This window comes from Chroicocephalus ridibundus, chromosome 15 (genome assembly GCF_963924245.1).
Source record: "Chroicocephalus ridibundus chromosome 15, bChrRid1.1, whole genome shotgun sequence".
Classification (NCBI taxonomy): domain Eukaryota; kingdom Metazoa; phylum Chordata; class Aves; order Charadriiformes; family Laridae; genus Chroicocephalus; species Chroicocephalus ridibundus.
Genome location: NC_086298.1, coordinates 8,990,014 through 9,012,489, shown reverse-complemented (window position 1 = coordinate 9,012,489; position 22,476 = coordinate 8,990,014). Strand labels below are relative to the sequence as shown.

General features: G+C 41.5%; 2 protein-coding genes across 5 annotated transcripts in view; one reads left to right on the top strand and one right to left on the bottom strand.

Moving 5' to 3' along the window:
• Positions 1–10,167, top strand: part of RABGAP1 (RAB GTPase activating protein 1) — a 73,973-nt gene extending 63,806 nt beyond the window's left edge. For 2 of the 3 annotated variants that reach the window (XM_063353339.1, XM_063353338.1), the window contains 7 exons: positions 1,577–1,669; positions 2,658–2,768; positions 5,532–5,636; positions 6,106–6,189; positions 7,045–7,116; positions 7,670–7,867; positions 8,662–10,167. In XM_063353339.1, coding sequence (XP_063209409.1) covers positions 1,577–1,669; positions 2,658–2,768; positions 5,532–5,636; positions 6,106–6,189; positions 7,045–7,116; positions 7,670–7,867; positions 8,662–8,784 — 786 coding nt within the window. In that variant the 3' untranslated portion in view covers positions 8,785–10,167. Of the gene's footprint in view, positions 1–1,551; positions 1,670–2,657; positions 2,769–5,531; positions 5,637–6,105; positions 6,190–7,044; positions 7,117–7,669; positions 7,868–8,661 lie in introns of all 3 variants that reach the window. The other variant, XM_063353340.1, reaches the window with a different exon arrangement.
• A 2,169-nt stretch (positions 10,168–12,336) lies between these two features.
• STRBP (spermatid perinuclear RNA binding protein) overlaps positions 12,337–22,476 on the bottom strand; it is a 79,810-nt gene continuing 69,670 nt past the window's right edge. For both annotated transcript variants that reach the window (XR_010073432.1, XM_063353354.1), the window contains one exon: positions 12,337–14,201. The gene's annotated coding sequence lies outside the window, so the exon portion shown is untranslated. The remainder of the gene's footprint in view (positions 14,202–22,476) is intronic.

Sequence of the window (22,476 nt, the reverse complement as noted above, 5' to 3'; positions counted from 1 at the left end):
TGACAATAGCAAATCTTCTCAGGATCACCTTATTACTGGTGTCTAGAAGAAAAACTGGTTACGTGTACTCAGGAAAGTAGAAGACGAAAATACAATGGTGTGTGCCTTCCTTCCTTTTCTCTCTCACGTGGCTGTACGCCTCGCTTTTCAAGATCTAACCTTTACATAGCTTGAGATTCGGGGTATGAAACCCAATAGTCTGGGCAGTGTTTCCACAGGGGCAGAGCACTGAAATAATCTGCTGAATTTACTGGCTTCATTGTCAGCAAAGGGTTAATAGTCTGCGTGTTTGTCTGGAGTGCTTTGTAAGAATAACTTCTGCAGTTGTGATGTGGCTGGACTGACTCCAGATAAATGGGCTGGCATCTCCAAAAAAATGTCAACTGAAGTACAGGGAAATGTTTCTGTGCAGCCCTCGCTAGAGGGAGCCTAACTACCAGTTTTCTACAGTTCATGTCAAGTAAGGTTGTTAACGATAAAACCAAAGATAAGAGAAACTAAATGGGTTTTCCATTCTGCCTGTCATTTATGCATGTAAAATTTGTTTACCATGTTTCTCAGACAAGACTTTTTTAAAGAGGAAAACATAGCCATAGGTTTTTAATTTGTTTGGTTTACTGAAATAATAATAATAATGGTTCAGCAGCAACTTTTAATACTAGAGATTTCACTTAGATGCATACTAACTTGCAAGCCACAAGCGCTCACAGTGGTCTTGGCGTGGTCCGTGTTGCTAAACCCTTGTAGCATACTGCCCAGCTGAGAGGTGACCCCAGGAAAGATGCCATTGGGGATCTGTTACAGGTTCTTCTGTGTCTCTGGCCCTGTAGGACTGAGCACTGTGCACAGGCCATTGAATTCAACACCGCCTTTCTCGCCCTTCTCACAGAAGGGGAAACTGGCACCCTGAGAAAGTCGCTTTCCTGGAGTTGGGTATCCCAGAGCCACAGACAGAATTCCAGCCTTCCAAAGCCCGGAACAGCAGGGGACAGCACATACGTGCTCTGGGTCGTTGCTGCTTGCCGAGACACCTCAGCAGCTCTGGGACTGGGCTGTCTTCTCCTGAGCTTGAGTGACACTCACAGAAATGTCAGCTGAGCCCGCACTTGCCCTTTCAGCATTTGCAGTCTCACATATAGTAAACCAAGTACTTCTGCGTGATGGTAGATGTTACAGCTGAAAAAGCAGCTGAAGAAACCTCAGCATCTCGCTAGTTCAAAAATTCAACACGGCTTGTGGGTTTTGAGGCAATCTGTTATGCTAAGCCACTGTAGCGTTCGGAGCATCAGATAGCTGTGCAGCACAAGGAAAACTCGGGTAGGATGCTCCTGTGGATGCCTTGCAAAAGCTTTTCTATGTTCCACAGAAGAATAAGAGGAAGGGATGCTTTATTTATTATATTGAGTAGAATAGAATTTTTGGCTGTGTCTAAGGGTTTGATACTCAAAATTGAGTGAAGATGTTAGCTGTGTTTTGTAGAAGGCAGGAATTGCCTAAAGCTTGTACCATAACCCTTTGTGAATTGTGTTCTTTTATTGATGTTCTGGGCAGGAACTAATGGGCTGCTTTAATTTAGATTAGCCAGAAGAAGCTGAAGAAATATGAAAAGGAGTATCATACCATGAGAGAGCAGCAAGCTCAACAGGAGGATCCTATAGAAAGATTTGAGGTAATGCTTAAACTACTGCAGCCTGATGTAACACACAGCACCTCCAGGAAGTTCCCACTTTGACTCATTTTTCTTTGAGCTGTTTTCGTTTTGTGACCAATTTGGATACCACAGGGGAATCAGCTACACGAGCATGAAGTGAATCTGTATATTTTGGCAATGTTAATCAGGATGGGGTTGTTGTGAGCCCACCTTCACACTGAAAAAAGGAATAGTATGAATTTATATTTGGGCTTATACAACTGTTTCACTAGAGCCTGTTTCGAGCCCTTGTGTCACATGCTGATTGCACCAAAAGCCGTGAACAGAAAGAAAATGCCTAACTGATTCTGACTCTGCCTTCCCGATTATAATCTTGACTTCACTCCTCTTCCTAATTTCAAATTATGTATGTTATGGTAGGTATACAATTTTATAAATATTTTATTTAGCAAATAAATATAGCATAGGAATAAATTTTATACGTAAAATTATGTATGGTTATATGTAACACAATAACACACACATAAATTTATACATTCTAAGCTGAAGAGTTTTATGTAAACTTTCTTTAATATCTGTCTGTGTGCTGGGAGTTGTAACAGGAGGGAGAAAATAGAGTGTTTTTCCCAGGATCCTCCTCTCACCTGTTTCCAGCATGCAAATTCTATTTTGAGCCAAGAAGATCAGTACTTGTAGGAACCTCCTGGCAAGCTGTTGATGGCAGAATGACACCCCACTTCTGCAGTCTTCAAAAACATTTCTGTAGCTCAACAAGTAATAGCTGAGCAGGGTTATTTATATGTGGCTTCTTTTCAAGGCTTATATTTTCTGTTTACAATAGGGCTGGCTAGTTTTGTCCTCATTGAATTTCATGCAGGTAGAGTTGTCTTTGCATACTTAAGATATAAAGTAGGCATTTCTGCTTAGGCACAGTAAGCATTGTGTTTTATAGACAAACATCTGGGAAGATTTTTTTTCTTGATTTCTTTTGTTTTGTTTCCCACAGCGTGAGAACCGGCGCCTACAAGAAGCAAACATGAGGCTTGAGCAAGAAAACGATGATCTTGCGCACGAACTGGTGACCAGCAAGATTGCTCTGCGAAAAGATTTGGACAACGTAAGACATGTCTTTATGCTGACTAGTGGAGACAAGGTACTAGGGCTAATTCCTTATTACTCCTCTCATTGGAGAGGAGATGCATAGAGTGTTTCCAGTTGGGTGGGAAAGGACTCTTTCTTCCATGGCCTTATTGCAGACTGATGAGATATAGGCCTGTGTCAGAGGTCCATGGGAAACAAGATGGTGACTGAAATACTAATTACTCTGAAAAACTTTCAGAGTAATTTGAGGGAGAGGAGAGGTTCTGAGCCTGTACTTGAGCAGTTGTTTTATTCTCTATGTATATTAAAAGAAGGTCCAGCAGGAGCTAAGTCAAGTCTTTAAATTGTCACAGAGATAATAACGTGGATGCTGTATTCTGTTTTCCTTCAACTGGTATTCTTATGAATAAGATTTCACAGCAGACAGCCTTTTGCCAAGGGCCTAGTAAATGTGAAAGTCTGAGTCTGTCTGGCTCTCAGTGGAATCAGATTCTTGGATACCTCAGGCAGCTCTGAAGATGTTATTGTGGTTTCCATTTGGCTTGTTGAAATCTGCCGGTGTGAACTCATCATCCTGGGTTGTTTCCCATATCAGTAGAGCTCTCAGGAGGAAACTTTGTGTTTGCTTTGTGTTAAAGGATTTTATTTTTTTTAAGCTTGCTGTGTCATTCCCTTCTTTACATACTCATGTTTGGGAGGGTTTATTAGGATGTGCTTTTTTTTTTTTTTTACAGGACATGCAGAGACAGAAAGATACTGGTGTTTGTAGTGCAGGTGGTAGGCTAGAATGCATTTGGTCTGTCTGCTTGGGGAGGTGAGGGGAACAGTTCAAGTGCTTGTGTTTTGTCGTTCTTGTTCTGTACCAAGATAAATGCATTTCTGGAATCTCAAAGGAAAATCACTTTTGAAAATCATACAGTGCAGGAGTTGACAGGCTTTAAAATATTTCGACTTAACTGCTACAGAGAATTTAAGGTTTCCCACGGTCTCCTGGAAACTTGCTGTTGGAAAAATATTCAGAGTAAATGTTGATGGGTGGATGTTGCTCTTAATGAGGTTTGGTTTATGAATTTCAGGTTTATTACATCTACTGCTCTTTCGTGTTAAAATCTGTGAATCATAGAAGTATGTTCTAGAAGCAGGGTTTTCACAGCGCACTGACATGTTCATTTCCTGTTACCTTGTGCTTTTTCGCTTCGTTAAAGACAGCTCATCGAAGGCCGCGCAGCCTGCCCAGCGGTTGGACTCCAGCAAAAAATGTACTGCAGAAGCTTTTTGTACCAGCTGTTATCTAACTGTTGTTTGTGGCTGTTTGAGCCTGTATGAGACAGTTTTGCTTTTACATTGATTCGTTTAAATGGAGAGCTGAGGAACAGAATTAAGCAAAATCTTTGAGGCATCTGATTGGATTTATAATAGTCATGCTTTCAAAGATGGTAAATGATGTTGGCAGCATTTGGGTTATTCCCCAGGAGGAGATAGGTAGGTTTGATCCTACTTTAGGACCCCGATTAATTCTTCTAATTGGATCCTGAAAGGATAAGTTTCACTCTACTAGCCAGATGTCCTGAAAGAAAAGTACCAAAGGGCATTGTTTAACACACCTTTTCTAATACTTTCATGGCATGTCTGAAATCTTGCAGCCTAAAAGATCAAAGCCAAAACATTTGGACATATAAGAATTTCCTTAATATCCTTTGCACTAGACCAGAAAATAGGCTTCATTTTTCTACTGTTGTTGGACTCCCACATCCCAGTTTTCTTTAACTTTAAAACAGCTTAAAAACCATGTCTAATGAAAAGATGTTCTCTTTGCCTTTGCCATCTGTTTTAAAGGATCAGCAGGACTTTAAGGGACTAAAATTCACTTTTTGATTTTATTCCTTTGAAGGGAATTGGTACAGCCACTTTCTGAAGATTTTATATATCAGTTGAGTTATTGATCTATTTTTATGTAGAATTCATACACCTATTGGGAAGTACTGGGTTGCTGTGTATAAGACAGGAAAAGATGACCTAACTTTGCAGAGAGAGTTTTATTGTTTTATAAAGAACCCAAGATTTTTCAACAATACATCTTTATTCTTAAAAACCTGCAGTAAAAAAAGACTGTATGGTTTCTGGTGGAACATCTCTTTTCTTTGAGGAAAGGAAAAAGAGGTCTGGCTCTTATGTTTCCTTTGGCAGCTAAGTTTTTTCATGCGGTATTTTCTGGGCGGCATAATAAAGATGGTATCACGTCCATTGGTAGGTGTCATAGAATTCGGGGGGGGGGGGGTTAAATGTTCTAGAAGCACTTTTCATTAATTCTATTTTCATTGCAAGGCTGAATGTTTGCAAATTGAATTTAGTTCTAAGCTGCTTCTAGTCTTTTATCGATCTTGTGCATTGTGAGCTGTTCTGTGCCTTTTGTGGTCTTCAAAATGTATTGGTCAACTTTCAGTCTGGATGAGAAAAAAACTTATTTGTTACTGGATTTCTTTGAGCAATCCCTACCCCAGTTTTGCTAAAACTAATCCCTGAATTCAAGGAGGAGTTTTGAAGTGATGGAGTCTAGTGGTATACTTGAATTTTGATTATCGTTGTAGATAGTAATTTTAGGGAAATAATTTTTAGAATAAAGCTTTATTAATAGCAGTGAACAGACCCTTATTGACAAGGATGAAAAGTCTGCGATCTTGGCTGTGTCCTGCTGGAGCCTGTGCCTGTGGCTGCCTAGCAGCATTGGCACAGCAAGAAAGCCCCTCTTCAGTGTCGTACTCTGCTCTTTGTGTTTCAGGCGGAGGAAAAGGCAGATGCTCTGAATAAGGAACTGCTAATGACCAAACAGAAGCTGATTGATGCAGAAGAAGAAAAGAGGCGCCTAGAAGAAGAATCAGCTCAGGTTAGGGGCATTTCTGTCATTTTCACATTTCTGTGCAGTACAGAAATTTAAAAAAAAAAAAAGTGACAAGTGTGGGAAGGGCTTTATATTCGAAGTCATGTTTGTCCCTCTTCTGTAGTGTAAAGGACGTCAGCAAAGCAGAATTCTTTGCTTTCCTGCCAGGTGCCTCATAGGGTAGTGAATTTTTAACTTGAAATCACGAAGGCACAGACTGTGCCAGAGATTGCTGCGCAGAGGCAGTATAGGACTTCAGCTGTCAGCACTTTAATACTTTCTTCTCTTAGCTAGTAATTTTTCTAACAATGATGGCCACCAAAGTCTAGCTTTTCCTTGTCTGCATGGAACTGAGCTAGACCGTTGTTCCCTGGTGCAGAGGATAGCAGTAAGGTTAAGGAGAAGGAGGACATACCACCTGGTTATTGCTCAGACTGTACAAATACATAAACCCTTTTTTTTTTTTTTTCTGCAGCTGAAGGAAATGTGTCGTAGGGAACTAGATAAGGCAGAGTCGGAGATCAAAAAGAACAGCTCTATTATTGGTGACTACAAACAGGTAAGTACAACTTAACGATGATGTGATTTGCTATCGAATTGCAAGACTTTCCCAGGTATTTTAGGAGATTTCTGGAAATAAGTGTAATCTGTGCCATGCATTTGAGGAGATATTTTAGATATTTTACATGGGAAACTCGTGATTGGTTTTGTATTTTCTTTTGCTGAGATCCTGATGCTTGGTGGTCAGTTCTGTTTGCCCCTGATGTAGGTATTTGTAGGGCATCAGTGACCACAGCATCAGCCACAGCCTAACGCTGTCCAAATGGGCTCTTGTACATTAAAGGTTCACCTCATCCCAAAAAGATGTTTCTCTCCCAGCTTCCCTTCTTTGATCAGATGGGAACTGCACTTAAGAAATAAAAAAAAATGCCTTTCTCCTTTCAAAGATTTTGCTTTGGAATTCAGGCTCCTGATTGTAAGGTATCAAGGGAGCAAACTCATGTATCGTTTTAGTGGGCCCATAACCTTCAAAACATTCTGAAGTCTGCGTCACACAGGTCTCCGGGAACGATCTGGTGTTTTTACTGCTCTGGCTGTCTTGCCTGGTTCTTTTATCCCAAAGGCAACAAAAAGAGCCATGCTATTCCTAACCTTTTCTGTCTCCTTTAGCTAGGCCAAACTGCTAATAACTTATGTTCAAACTGCACCTTTTTCTTTGGGCGTAGAAGAATATGTAGAAAATGAAAATACGTGCAATGAAACAACTTAATGCAGCATCCCAGTTTTCCTGGCTTTCTCAGACCCTTCAGACTACCCATGTTAATATTCCTGTAGCATTTATTTGTGCTTTAGCATTCATTTGGGAGGAAATTTACATTTATAAATGGTCTGGTAACATATTTTTTTATGTCAGATTTGTTCCCAGCTGAGTGAGCGACTGGAAAAGCAACAAACAGCAAATAAAGCTGAAATTGAGAAAATACGGGTAAGAGACCAGATAGATCCACAGTCTAGAATGTTTAAATCTCCCAGCAAAATCATAACAGAAAGCACACTATTTATTTCATTATTAAAATGGTGGCTGAAAGAGAGTTCCTTAGTGACTTATAGTTTTGGAAAGAAGATGATAAGGGGGAGATCCTGGAGAAGAGATGAATAACTGTCCGTTCTCTCCCATGCTGTATGGATTACATACTAACCTTGATGCTGGGCAATAACTGTTAATTTTTTTTGAGGGGTCTTTTTTTCTGGAGTAAATTTGTCTGACTTTTACCATAAAGGAACGTGTAGGCAGTACAGAGCCCATTATTGTAGCAATACCGTATTACCAAAAATACAGCAGTGTTTGCCGGAGCCCGTAAATCTTGGGGGTGGCTGGAGTTCCTGCTTGGCTGTGCTTCCCCAAGGGTTCCCGAGTTTGCAAGCCATTAGTCGTCCCTCTCGTCTTGTGCTGCTCTTCCAGAGCAGAGGCAGGAAAAGGCTTTGATCGTATCACCAGCACTTCAATGCAAGCGTTCACAATCAGGTATTTACTTTAGCAAAAAGTGGATGACTGTGAGCATTGCCGGGAGTTCTTCAATAAAGAAGGCCGTGTGAAGGTTGCTAGTTCTGCCAAGGACGGTTCAGATGAGGACACAGATGAGGAGAAGGAAACGCTGAAAAACCAGCTGAGGGAAATGGAGCTTGAGCTGGCCCAGACCAAGTTGCAGCTTGTGGAGGCGGAATGTAAAATACAGGTAATGCTTTGGAGGTTCGTTTTGTAGTCTATATGGTACGTCTGCATTCCTAGAAAAATATGTGGTGTGTTGTAGAGGGATTGGAACAGATCCTGTTGGTTTAAATTGTAACTTGCTATTTCCTGCATGGGGTTATTTAACCAAACATTGGTCTGAAACTTAGTGTATGCAGACAAAATAATTGAAATTGTATTGAAGCATTTACCAGCTACTACAACTTCCAGACATCTGCCTGGCTGCAGTGCAGTACTTGCCGACTGAGCTGCTGCAACTTCTTGGAAGAAATCCAAGCTCTGACAAAGTACTGAATCATGCGTTTCTTTATCTCCCAGTCAGTGTTAAATGAAGAAGTAACATGTGACAAATGTTAGACATGTTTCGTAAAACATGATTGGAAAGCACTCCAGGTATTTGAGGTATTTGTGTAAAATATGACAATATTGTTCTTTTAGCCTAAAACTGGTGTGTCAGTTCACAGAAACATAAGAATTATTTTGTAGAAAGTCCACTTCCTGTGGGAATAGCTCCTTCTCAGATGGGAGGGAATTAAAGGGTTTGGATGTACTAAAGCAAGCTGAATGTTTCACAAAGGGCAATGACACAAGTCTTGGTGTGCTTTTCAAAGCTTTTTTTTCTTCACCAGCTAGTTGTGCTACTTTTAATTTATGTAAGACTCGTTTAACTTCTAAAGCGGCCAAGACATTGTAGATGTCCTAGAGCCTTCTAAGTTTAACTCATATAACCTTGTGCTGTGACTATATAACAAATTAATGAAATTACTCTTCCGTTTGCAGGATTTGGAGCACCATTTGGGTCTGGCATTGAATGAAGTACAAGCTGCAAAGAAAACATGGTTCAACAGAACAATAAGCTCTATAAAAACAGTGACTGGAGTCCAAGGAAAAGAGACTTGTTGAAAAGCAGTTCTGTCAAACACACCTTCTTAACACAACACCTTTTGTTGCCTTCCTTGGCCAGATGTTTAATTCTGTGACATGAGAGGACCAGAATGTAAATAAAATAGAAACACAGCATGTCAGGATTTCAATAGGTCAGTGATAAAGAGGATGGAAACACAAGAAGGGTTTTATTGCTAGACATGGGATCTTCATACTACTGATATTTAACAGGTGATGTAGCTAGATTGAAGCTCTTCAAACACTCCATTCTGCGGTCTGGCTGGAGGCTTTTCACAGACTAGGTACGAGAACTTACCAAACCCTAATTGTTAAGTTTACATATGATAGGTTTTTTTACAGTTATAACCTTTTTTAATATTTTATTTGAAAGGAAAAGTGTCACTAACAAAGTAAAAAAAAAAAACAAAAAAAAAGGAAAAAAATGAAAAAACAAACAACAAAAAAGAGACGACTTTAGCAAGAACTAAAGAACTACATCAGTGCCAGAAAGCAGTCCCCAGAGGTAGGATATGGAGAGTAGGAGGTGACATGTTTTGCTTTATGAATGGGGATGATTTCAGCATTCCTGTCGAGCAACCCCACTTTGTTTTAGTGCATCCATCTCTCTGTGTTTGGCATTTCTTTCTGTTACTAATCAATTCTATGCAACTCTGGGCTTTTTTGGCATGGGCTGCCAAACAAATTCACAACCTGAGGCTGGGAGACTTGTCTAAGTGCTAGACAAGAATAATCAGAATTCTTGGCAAATTTCCGTTTCACTTCTGTGTCATATTGTTTGATCCACATATCAACAGCGTTAAAATCCCCAACACCAGGACTGCTAATAAGTACTAATTATGTGGATGGTCTGACATTTAACTGAGTCTTTTTGTCTGTTTTTTGTCAGGGTTTTTGTTTTGGGTCTGTCTGTTTGTTTTTACCCGGCTGTAGCAGGCCTTCTGTGAAGCTCTGAGAAAGCTTCCAGTATTTAGTTTTGCACATAGGTATGAATGGGACAAAGAAACGATAAACTGAGATATATATGAGGCAAAAATCACTGCGTTGAGTGTAGCTGCGAGCATTTATAGCTATCCAACTGGCTTCCCTGGTTACATGTTCAGAGGTTGTGTAGGTCAATTTTCACACTCGATGCAGTTGCACTAATAGGTGCTAAACGTGCTTGGATTTCTTCTTCATTGGATTGTCTCGAGTTCTCACCAGAAAGCTGTAGAATGGAGTTTTGCACCTTGTAATTTTTTTAATTTATAATGGTTTGTGTTATGCTGAAGTATCTATTGCATCAGTGGATAAATTTTGTGTGCAGTGTGAGTATAAGCTGGTAACAATAAGAGGCACTGGTTTGTATATAAAGATATTTGGTTTATTTTGTATTTCTACCTTTTTCTTGTTTACTGTACTAATGCTAGCTAATGTACTCTGTAACTACGGAATAGAACATGCTATGTCCAAGCTTTTTTCCTTAACTGCATACATTATCTCTATTGTTTAATACCAAAAAAAAAATATACTGTAACTCCATCAATATTAGATGCGTGGACATTGTGGTAGCATAGTTGCAGTGTGTATACTTTATGAATTGAAATATAAACTAGTAAAATTGTATAACTATTTTGTTGTTTCATTTCATTTTAACAGGAAATTAATTAAATATTTTGCAATATACAACTAATTCTCTTCTTAAAGCAGAAGCAGCAGCATCTGCAAGCTTCTCTAATACCAAAACTATAGTCATGCCGCAAAGGGCTTTGCTAAAAAAGACTGCATATTCTGAGTGCTGCCAACACTGCTTTATATAATAAAATCTAGGGTTTGCTTTGAAAAAAGAAACTGCAAGAGTGACCTTGTGCAGCTTGAGGCTTGTGACTCAGTATTTCTCAAACACGTCCAATTTAGAACTTTTTTTTTTTTTTCCCATGGCCCTGCAAATTCTGCTTGGATCTGCAAAATAAATGTAGGCTAGCTCTGCTTATCATCATCAGTAACAAATTCTGGGGGGTCAAGTGTCGTTCACGTCATCTTCACTAGGATTTTCTAGTCATAGCTGAATGTAGAGTTTAGCTGGGCAACTGGGTGGCTGCACTAATTGGGTCACAGTGCAGCACAGGCTCCCCGGCTGTGTGTGTTCTGCAGAGATAACAAGGAGTAAAAATGTATTTTTGTCACCAAAATGACTAAAGGTGACTCTGAAAGCAGCCCTGCTCTAGGAGGCCGTTATCACGCTGTCACTTTTCTAACCATACTTTTGCTTTAAGAGAATGGCATTATAAGGTTGCGTGTAGTCTTTGCTGCTTTGTCTTTCACAGAGGTGCATCCCTTGGTTAATTCAGTTCTGCAATTTCTCAATAATTACAACTTTTGGAGAAAGTGTAAAGGTAAATATGGGAAGGGGGAGCAGGAGGGGAAGAGAAACAACTCAAGCCCAAATCACTTTATCCACTTATCTTTGCCAAAGGGACTGGGAGATACTATAGCTTGCTCTTTCCTCCAAAAATGAGGTACTTAAAGGGAGGGGAACAGTTGCTTTATTGTTCAGATCTCTTCCACTCTCTAGTAAACATTACTTCAAAACTGCATGCAGCATATACTCCCCGTTTAGTATGGATGTGTAACACGCACAATGAGAAACTAATTTCTTCACAACTTTTTATAAGAAACATTTTATAACCAGTTTCCAGTCATTATGGATTATTTTAGATATCTACCTGAAGGATTTTGATGCTTGGAAATAAATATTACCAATGTATTTCACATCTGACTCCATCTAAAATATCCACAGTTAATTGACAAAAATAGATCCTGTGCTGAGATGCATATCTTTTGAAGCTCTATTACATGTGAAACACAAGGAAGCAGGTCATTTTTAAAATGAGGAAGATGAATTTGCAGGTGTTGCAGACTATGAAGAAGCAAGGTTAAAAAAAAAAAAAAAGAGATGTAAGAACGTAAGACAGGAGACCCTCTATTTGTCAAAATAACTGAATAAATTTGTAGAATAGAATCGCAGAATGGTTCAGGTTAGAAGGGGCCTTAAAGATCATCCAGCACCACGCCCTGGGCAGGGACACCTCCCACCAGCCCAGGTTGCTCCAAGCCCCGTCCAACCTGGCCTTGAACCCCTCCAGGGATGGGGCAGCCACAGCTTCTCTGGGCAACCTGGGCCAGGGGCTCACCACCCTCACAGCAAACAATTTCTTCCCCATCTCTCATCTAAACCTCCCCTCTTTCCGTTTAAAACCGTTCCCTCTTGTCTTATTGCTCCCCTCCCCAGCTTTCCTGGAGCCCCTTTAGGGACTGGAAGGGGCTCCAAGGTCTCCCCGGAGCCTTCTCTTCTCCAGGCTGAACCCCCCCAGCTCTCTCAGCCTGTCCTCACAGCAGAGGGGCTCCAGCCCTCCCAGCATCTCCGGGTCCTCCTCTGGCCCTGCTCCGACAGCTCCGTGTCCTTCTGCTGTTGGTGCCCCAGAGCTGGAGGCAGCACTGCAGGGGGGGTCTCCCCCCAACGGAGCAGAGGGGCAGAATCCCCCCCTTGTCCTGCTGCCCACGTGGCTGGGGATGCAGCCCAGGATGTGGTTGGCTTGCTGGGCTGCCACCACGCGTTGCTGGCTTGTGTTGAGCTTCTCAATGAGCAATCATCGTTAATAAGATGGTTAGTTATTTGCTGGTAGTCAATCACCTTTCTGCTCACATATGCCTCTCAGCTGGTTTTGTGCACTGAACTCGAGATAAGTGCCGCTCTGCTGATGCTGGGTTTTAAGTCTCTTGTGCTCCAGGCTCCAACTTCCTAATGCTTTGTGTGTTTGTGCCATGTCATTAAGCTCCCATGGTCTCATAGTGTGGTGGCTCTAGTGTTACGATCTTGTTTTTCTTGCAGAACTTCTCGGCTGCTCAGGGTCTGCAGCTGGAAGTGGATATTCAAGATCTATCAGGAAGTTTTACCTTTAAGCATTGCTGGTAAGCCTGCTCAAAATTTATGTAACCACCTCCCTGACTTTTTTTAGCTGCCCTTCTTATCCATGGCAGTGATATAAAGTTCCTGTTATCAAGAGGAGGATTTCGCTCCATCTGTTCAACAGCTTGGCTTGCGTTCATCCAGGCTAACTTTAGACGCTTTGGAGGTGCCTAATGTAACATCTTAATCCAGGGCGGTTTTTCAGCCCTGGGCAGGAGCGGGGACGGGTCTGTGGGGCGGGCGCCTGACACCGTGCCCCGAGTGAACAAGGAAGCTCATGTGAGCCTGCTAATTAATATGAAGGTCTTTCTTAAATAAAAAAATAACGAAAACTTGGCATATCTGTGCACAGGGAGGACTGCTTTCTATTTAAAATTTTCCTCTTTTTTTTCTCCCCACTTTTTTTTTTTTATTGTGTAGTATTATTCCTTCTGTATTACCAAACACAATCAAAGATTCTGCATACAAAAACCTTCAAAATTTTGCTAGAATTTACTGCTGCATGTCCATAATGACTTTGAGGAACCAGGATTTGATTTTGCTGCATTTTCAGCATGCTAATGAAATAGGACAAAAGTGTAATCCTGTACTGAAGGCTTTTTTTTAGGATAATCTGGCCACACAGCTGCAGTCCAGTTACAAGAATGGCAGGAAAGCATGGACTGTGAGAAAAGCCTGATTGCCCCTGTTAAGGAACCATATTTGTTGCCTGACGTGGGCGTAACACTGAAAGTCAAGTGTTTTCTCGCAACATTTTTAAGTTCTTGCCGAGCAGGAGATGAGTGGAACCGAGCTGACTTTGAAGTTTAACATGCGGATGATTGCCTGAGATTGATTTAGATGTGGAGGGGCAATGCGAAGCACCACAAATTCTTCAGGCCCGTCCTTGTACGGCTGCGCACAGGAAAACCCCGCCGGGCGCAGCTCCCTGCCCCAGGGCAGCCGGAGCGGGACCGAGGCCGCCTCAGTGGCGATCCTGGCTCCCTCCGCCCCCCTGAGGAGCGGGGGGGCAGAGCCCGCGCGCCCCAGAGCGGTCTCTGATAGGCTGGCGCACTGATTGGCAGCTGGAGCAGCCCTTGAGAGGCGGTGGCTCGTGGCGCTGTCGTTGGACATCACCAACGGCTGCCTCTCCGCGGCGCCATCTTGTTTTCTGGAAGCTTCGTGGTAGGTGAGGCCCCAGCCGTGGTGGTGGACGCTGCGCCGAGGAAAAGGCGCCGTGGTAGAGGGCGGTGGCGAGAGGGAAGGTTGGGTCTGCCCGGGCGGGAAGGAGGAGCTGAGTGCGGGCACAGCGGATGGCGCCCGAGCAGCCCGCCCAGAGCTGCCGAGCCACCCCTGATCCTGAGGCCTTGCGGGGAGCAGAGGTCTTTCAGCCTGACGGTTCCCTTATTCCCCGCACGGCGGCTGTGGTGGATCCGCTCAGCGGGCTGCTCTCCTTGAGTTCTCCCTGGCATCTGGTGTCTGGAGAGCACTAGGGCAGGGGAAGATGGCAGAGGTTTAGAAGAAAATGTTAATCGCTGGAGATTGATAATGCTGAACTTGATAGTGTGTTAATGGTATTTGTGGAGAAGGTGTAAAATTTTGTCTTAATCTGCATGGGATTAAAATTGCCTTTTTTTTTTTTGACCTTTGCAGACAACATCATAGGTCCCTCAGATTGAGGAAAGTGATAAATTCTTTTACGATGTAGCATCAGCACCTGCTATTCTGGGGGGTTAATTTTTATGCTAGCTCGTCACAGTCATAGACAGGTTTGTTCCTTTCTTGTGCCAACTTTGCTGAAAGGTGAAATGAGACCTCCTGAAATGGAAAGCTTTGAAATAGGATGTGAAAACTAATAAAGCACTGTGCGCTTGAACCGTTTGATCTATAATGTGATGAGTGGCTGCCTTGTACTCTTCTCCCCATGGAGACCCTGCACAACAAGAAGCCAATCAAATCACTAACTACTGAGCAGGTTAAGCCAGTTCATGGTTTCCCCCTCCCTGTTAAAGGCTCTGCTGAATGCTGGTTGTATTCTGATGCTGGAAGTACGGAAAGCTTGACTAAGGAAAAAAAAAAAATCCACTTCTATAACTATTAGAATCACTGAGGTAATGCTTGTATAGATGTGTAAAAGCTATTTCTGTGCAGCAGCTAACATGCAGGAAACTATAGCTTACATATTTACACATGTAATGCATACAAATGTATTTATATAGGGTAAAAATTGTTGTAAATAGAAGATTTCTGATTTCTGTTCCTGAAGTAATGGGAGAATTTGATTTATCTGATTTCCCCCTGAGGACTGCAGAAGCAGTTTGCTAACCAGTTTTGTGAAATATCTTTTAATTGAGTAATTGTATTACAGGGTTTGGCCCAAATTGGCATTAATGAAATTGCTGCAGATGGCACTGTGAAGGTCCTGGATCCTGCAAGACTTCTAAAGAGCAATGTTAAATAGCAAGTTTCTTAACAGAAATCATCTTTGTTGAATGATCTTTTAATGTTAAATTAAATGTTCTCTATACTTTTAGGGAGCTAAAATCTATTTTAATAATATTGAGCAATTAGGTAATTCAAGCAATGAACTAATAAAGACAGAACCTGTTAGAATGCCGAATAGCATCCAGCCAGAGATGCACATTTCAGGATAATATTTCTCCGTGTACTGTTTTGTCCTTACTACCTGTATTACTGAGTCTGCCTGGCACATCATATTGATTCTGTGTGGTCAGAGAAGAGATAAAGAAAGAAAACACTTGCAGGTGCTTTATTGCAGGTGCATTTAAAGTACGAAAAACTTTAAATTTGCCTTAATTATAATGTTAGGGCAAAAGTATTTTTTAATCGGCTTTAGTGACTTGAGTTACAGTTGGACGTGATGTGACCTTAGTTGTTCGCTTGCTGTATCATCTCACCTTATTGGCCTTTGGTGTGCAGCTTAACTCTGTATATGATTGTCTCTGGGGGTGTTAACTATTCAGAGTACAGGTTGTTTTATAGAAGTGAGCATGCTGTTTTAGTTATGGTGTTGCAGAGGTTCAACTTGTATGACAAAAATTGTCATTTTTAGGAAGGTTCTACAGTGCTACAGATGGAATCGCAGCCACTCTGGACTCCCAGGCTCCAGAAGGTGCAGAAGCAATGAGGCTTGCAGGCTGCCACATATGAACAGAAGCTCTCATCATGCAGAGTGTACAGTTAGTGTATACCATGAATACATCAAAGCTGTGTGTTTAAAGTCCCTGCTGCGAGCATCTGTTAATGCATAGAGTTGTCTGTGTGATCCAGGGTAAAGGGTAGCCACATTCATAAATGAATTTTGGGAGGTGACACTAGAATGACTCCTGATGGGGTTTTCTAATCTGTCTGGCCAGTTTATCCCACGTAGGGAAAAGAAAACTGCTGTGCAGATTTCATTCAATTTCTGTGCCTGAGAAAAAGTAGTAAAATACTTGCTGAAATGAGACTAAGAGCTGTGCCACTATCAGCTTTCATGATGTGAGCAAAGGGCTTTTATCAGTTCTTTAAGAATACCATAGAAAACCACTGTAGTTTTGGCACAGTTCTTGGCTGACAAGAAGAGGGAAGTGACTGTGCCCTGAAGGCTTATGCTAGTTTAAAGAAGTGGTTTTATGGTAATTTAATACTGGTGCACCAGAGTGAATGGATGGGAAAGAGGAGGAGGATGAAGGCTTGTTGCTTGCAGTGTAGTGTATATCTGAGCTCTCCACCTACTCAGGGCATGGTAGGACTGCTGCATAATTCCACTGAGAAATACTTGTGTAACAAGATCTCATCTAGCATGGAGGGGAAAGGATAGTGTTTCTATGAAATGACGGCTGTGCATCTCCCTAAGGTGTTTTTTGCATGGTACGGTGAAAAACCCAGCGTGCCGGAGGGTTTATGGAAGCCTCTGCCAGACTTCTATGAATTATGGATGAGATGTCTGCTGCTAGCACAGACATGAACAGCAAACTGTGGAGCTTCTGAGTGCCTTCAGTCTCGGCATTACAGTAACAGACTCTTTTTAGAATCCACTAGCAACTCAAAGGCCTGCTCTGAGCTCTTAATGTCTTTAGAAGTTACAGGTGCTGCTCATTTCCATGGTTAGGACAGAGTGAGGAGGCCAGGAATAAGTGGTATAACTGGGAAGTTCTAAATGTTGTCCAAGTCTTCATTCATTTGTTCGCAGCGAGAATAATGTAATGTACTCTAATTCAGTTTATTCATCATCTTTCACCTGAATGCTGCTGCATTTTTCTAATCTAGGTATGTGCTAGTCTGGCCTTAGTGGTTGGTTTGTTTGTTTTTATTTTTTGTTACTTTTGCAAGGGAGGGTGTTGTCTTTTGCTTCAGCTGTGTAATTTTTCATTTGTTCCAGTATTAAAATAAGCCAGTTCATTGTCTGAGACAACCCTGAATAGTTCATGTGCCCTTTGTACGGAGCAAGCAAGGCGAGAGATTATTTTCAATAGAGTATAAAATATCTTGAGATAGCTGCTCAAACATGCAGCCTAGTCACAGCAGACCAGTTCTGTTGGGCTTCTATCAGATGCTATAAACAGATGCTCCTTCTTTTAGGAGCTCTGTGTTTTTTACCGTCAGCTATATGCAGAACAAAATTTACAGAACAAAGGATTGGAATAATGACAAAGGATCTGTGATACTGCCCTTTCTGTACAGGTCAGCCAGAGCTGTGAGGGACAGATCCTTGTTTGTAACTGTGGTGTCACTGGAATGGTTTATTGATTCTGTGCCTTGCATCTCCAAGTACAAAGCTATTGTGTAGGAAGAATCCCACCCCTCAGCCCGGCAGGGTGCAGGTAGGGCTCTGCCTTCACTATTGCCAAGAAGAAATTGCTGGGAATGAGGTTTGCCAGTTGAGGTAGAGGCTTGCAAACTGACTCTTGGCTTTCTCTACAAGAGAACCTTTCTTCTCAGACCGCATAGAAATGGAGGCCTCAAAGACAGTTTGGAGCAGTTTCGTGCAATTTGGCTTAATTTTCTGGGGATTTAAACCTTTAAGCTTAACCAGCGTAAGGAAGATTTTTGGAATAACTGTATTAATAGAAGATGGAGAAAGCTGCCATAACCCTTCCTCCAGTCACTGGGATTTGGTCTCATCTTTGTCTTTTGGGTTTGTTTATTCACAGCCTAAACTGAGGCACCCTCAGATCTCTGCAGTTCCCAAGCTGTAGACGCAGGAAGTTATGCGTCTTCAACCTGTAGCAGCATCTTTGTCAAGGTCACATTGTTAAAACCAGGATAACTGATCTGCAGCTCGGATCCCTATCCACCTGCTTGCTTTGTGCTGTGTGCAAAAATCCTATGTGGAACTGCTTTGCAGGGCAATATGATTTGATTTACTGAGCTATAGTTTGTCATCTTGCCCTGTCTTAGCCTTCCCTTTTCTGCTGTAATCAGAAGTTACCTAGATTTAAAAAAAAAATCCCTTTGAATAAATGATAACGAGCAGAGGGCTGAATTTGCCTTTACTGCAAGCAGGAAATCCCATCTTTGGTATGTGTCAGCACCTAAGCAAAGGGTACTAGAGGGAAGTGTTATTTGTGCTAGGTATGTGACCCTTTTTTGAGATCCAAAGGCCTTTTTAGGTTTTTGCCCTGTGTTCGTGCATGGAGCAAGAAAGGGCCTTTTTGTATTACTGTAACAAGAGTTCACACAGGGTTTTTATAGCTTTACAAATGAGTGTGCTGGAACATATAACCCAAAGTGAAGATCAGTGCAAGGCCCTGAAAGTGTTAGCAGCTCCAGTTTCTTTCAGTTTAATGTACCAAGGATTGGGGTGACAGAAGGATAATTTACAGCTTGGCGAAAGAGAAGAACTCTTTCTAGCTGACTTGCTGGAACTCAATCCTGCAGCAAACAACCAAAGTCAGCATTACGTCGTGAGCAGTTAAGTGAGGTGACACTTACAGGCTTGCAGAAAGAGGGGTGCTGTTCACAAAGAATTTGTGCTAGCTTAGCAGAGGGGGCAGTTCTGGTGAAGAAATTACTCTTTTGTTGAAGGCTTGCCATTACTTTATTGAAGGTAATGTTCAAGTAAGTGTAAAGTGCCAGTAGGGAGTTCTGCAGCAGAGATGAAGATTCCTGTGGTGTTGGGGAACTAGGCGCTTGATGGAGCGACTTAAGGAGAGTGCTGTAGTTCTGTGGGACTTTGGTCTGAGGATGAAATTTAGAACACTGCAGCCGGAATACAGTGGACAGTCTTGTAATGTGTCCTCTTACGTGCTCTTTGTGGAACAATAGGAATTGATCCTGTGCTTAAGTCACAACTAATTGTTGTCACTTAAGTTACCAGTCCTGTGGCAAGTAGGGTGTGTCATACACATAAGTTCTCAGAAACCTAAATGCTGAAATGAATGCCTTCTGACTTTTTTTTGCAAGGAAATGTGGAATCATCAACTGTCTAACAGCCTTGTGGAAGGTGTATGCAAGATATCCTTGCTTGAGATACTATTAAGGGTCCTACTTTTGAAAGCAGATTTCTAGTTTCACTCTGCTTTAACTGTTTTTCCTTACCATTTTGCAAGTCTTTTAAAAAAGACCAGCATCAAAGTAGACCAGCATGAGGGAGGTTTAGTGTTTGCTGTACACAGACTGTAAGTGTGCTTTTGAGTAAATAGGAGCTTTTGTCAGCCCTCAGTGTCCCAAATGCCTGTTACAAAACCTTGCATGTGGGATCTGTTGTTTATTCATGAGAAAGGAGAACTGACATCTAGATAAATGAGGCTGTGAAATTAAGAGACAGGAGGACATGGAATTTCCATTGTTTGTTATTGCATGCTTATTGTAAAGTGAGACTAGAGCTAGTTCTCTGATTTTTTGGGCAGTTTTATAGATGGAGCAGTTCTTTGCACATGGAAGTGACAGGCTGGCTTGTTAGTTGCATGGACATCAGTGAATAAATAATTTTTTCCTTGATTGCAGCAAGATAAACTGGGCATCCTGCTTGGTAATCAGATGGTTCTTTCTGTATGGATCCCTTCAGTGCTGTGCCAGCAAGGGACAGGGTTAGAGTGCTCAAAGAACATTGGGGAGGGCCTGAAAATGCTGAAGGAGCTTTCTGTTGCAGATTTCACTGCATGCATTCATCTGCAGGTCGACAGTGAGAGACATTGCAGTATGCTGACAAAAAGTAGACAGACTTTGGTATTGTTTGTTGGTTTGGAGGGGGTGGGGAGGGGAGAGGTGGTAACAGTAATGAGTACAACTCCCAGCTTCCATGCTCTCCCAAACAAGACGCTGTGTAACTGCCTGGGCAAGTTTACGTTAGCTACACCAGGACAGGAATAAAACTAGGTAGGAGATGTCAGGCAGTTTCAAAGTGGACAAAGAAGGACATGCCAACCTCCTTTATCAGCCTACAATCAGTATTGTATTACTCCTCCTGTGCACCACTCCCTTGTCTACCCCTTGTCTCATTCCTGTGAGGCCACAGAATGTCAGCCAGCTCCTGGAGTGGGTCCAGATTATTTCATTAGCTGTCACTGACCACCTATTGCCAGGCTACTGCTGAAGAGTTGTCAGCCTTCTCAGCACCTCTGAGATGATAATCCTGAGGTGGCTTTCTGAATGACCTCTTAATAAGCTAGCTAACATTAGGCATGTACGTAGGTATGGTATTATGCTGATACATAGGATAAAACTGACCTCAGTTTCAGCCAAGTGTTAATGATGTTTTCTTAACTGACTGTGTTCAGTTCTTCATGGATCTTACTTGCTAAATATTTGATGCAGCTCTGAATTTTAAGTGAGGCATGGTTTAGTTGGTTTTGGTACAGTGCTCCCTCAATAGCTCTTATGTGCATAAATGACTTGTTTGCCGCACAACAAGCAGACTCAGCTGGCTGCACACTGTTTTGCTGAGTGCAAAAGTCTTACACCAGCTTACTCCAGTTGTCATATATGCTAAGCTGTGGGGTTCCATGCATCTCATCTCATTAAGAGCAATCGCAACTTTAGTCAGCTCACAACAGTTTTTAATCCTTCCTCAAGGCTGATCTCCTCTGAATTTGATTAATGACCTCTGCAGTTAGACTTGAAATGCTGAATTAAAGACTAGAAAAAACACTTCTAAGAAAAGGTAAGAGTATATGATAAAATAGCTTCTCTATCTTCCCTTCTAGAGTAGAACTGTTCTTTAACTACAGGCAACTGGACATACTTGTATATTCCAGTAAATCTTACCATGAGTTGCAGCCTCAAGCAAACAGCAACAGATAGATACACAATTGTCATGGTATCCTCAGCTCCTGCCCTCAGTGGCTCCAGACAAGGAAATTGCTCGGATTTGCTTCAGACCTCAGAGGACAAACTGGGACCACAGGAATTTAATGTTTAGGAAACGCAGTGAAATGAGAGAGGCAGGAGAGTAGAAAAGTTAAAGAGAAAAACTTACTTGTTCTTTATATATGTAATTTATCTTTTAAGAAAATAAAAGTCCAGTTTTTTTCATTAGCTAAATACTAGGAAATGCCCAGTATTCTGAAGTAAAACTTGGCTTCCTGGGTAGTCTTACCGCAGCCTTCTCTGGGCTTTTCTATTACTGCCTCCATTGGCTAACCCCCAGTGGTATTTGTGTGCAGCAGCCCTTGCACAATTTCAGCCCTGTATACTCTATTCACTGACACTTTTGTGAAGAAATGCATTCTGCTTGTTACAGAATAAATGTGCTTTATGTTTACATCTCAAAGTCACAACTTTGCTAATCATCTCCAATAAAACTGCAGCCTTAGGAAGCACTTTCTCCCCTGTCTGCTGAGCCTGTTACCTGACTAAATTAGAATGGACTTCTGTGGTTTGGCTTCCCAGGCTTCAAAAAAACCTTAAAGCCAGTTTCCTCACTGTAAACAAAAAATCCCGAACCAATCATAAGGCCATAATTCCTGTTTACAGAGATAAGCCTTTATTGTATGCTATTGTAAGCAAATGGGACATGGTTATGGTTTTATATACAGAGAAGTCTGTAGCATTGGGTTACAATCAGTGGCAAATGAACCAAGATTACAGTGCAGATCTAAGTGTTGTGTACAGTTAATAACAGTGGCTGGCATACAAATCACAACACAGAAGCCAAATGAAGCCAAGTGTACAGGGTACAGCATCACGTGAGGAAGCAACTTAATGTACAAAGAGCATTCCATTTACTTTACATTTGCAGGCTTTTTTGGCTAGTGAGTAGATAAAGCTCAATTTAAAATTCGGTGTGCAGTTATTTTTCTTCCCATTCAACTGCTACCAAATCAAGACAATTTGAATGTTCACATTACATTTTTAATGCTATAAATAGCTAAGGTTGTTGCCAAATTACTTTATTTGAAGTTGCGTTATTTACAGTGTAGTCAGGAATAGTTTAATTATCATTGTTCTCTACAGATTACAACTTGGGAGAAATCTTAAATATTTTGAAAGTAGTTTGCAATTGGACCACAAGGATCTCTTGTACTTCATTTGGAAGTTTAATTCTGGGTAACTTCTTTTGAGAGAGAGACTTATTGGGAAGAAAGATGGAATTATCCACCAAATTACTCATTTGTGGAATTTGTTCGTAGTATTTAAGGTTTAGATAGTTCAAAGGTCATATTTCTTTTTATTCAATGCCATATCCAATCTTAGTGTAAAAATAAACACTCTGTCCTCTGTGGATAAATAAATCCATCTGTTGGCTGCAGGTCAGACCTCTATTGGTGAAAGAGATTTTAGAAAAATAGATCTTTTCTTTCATGTTTACTATGCTGACC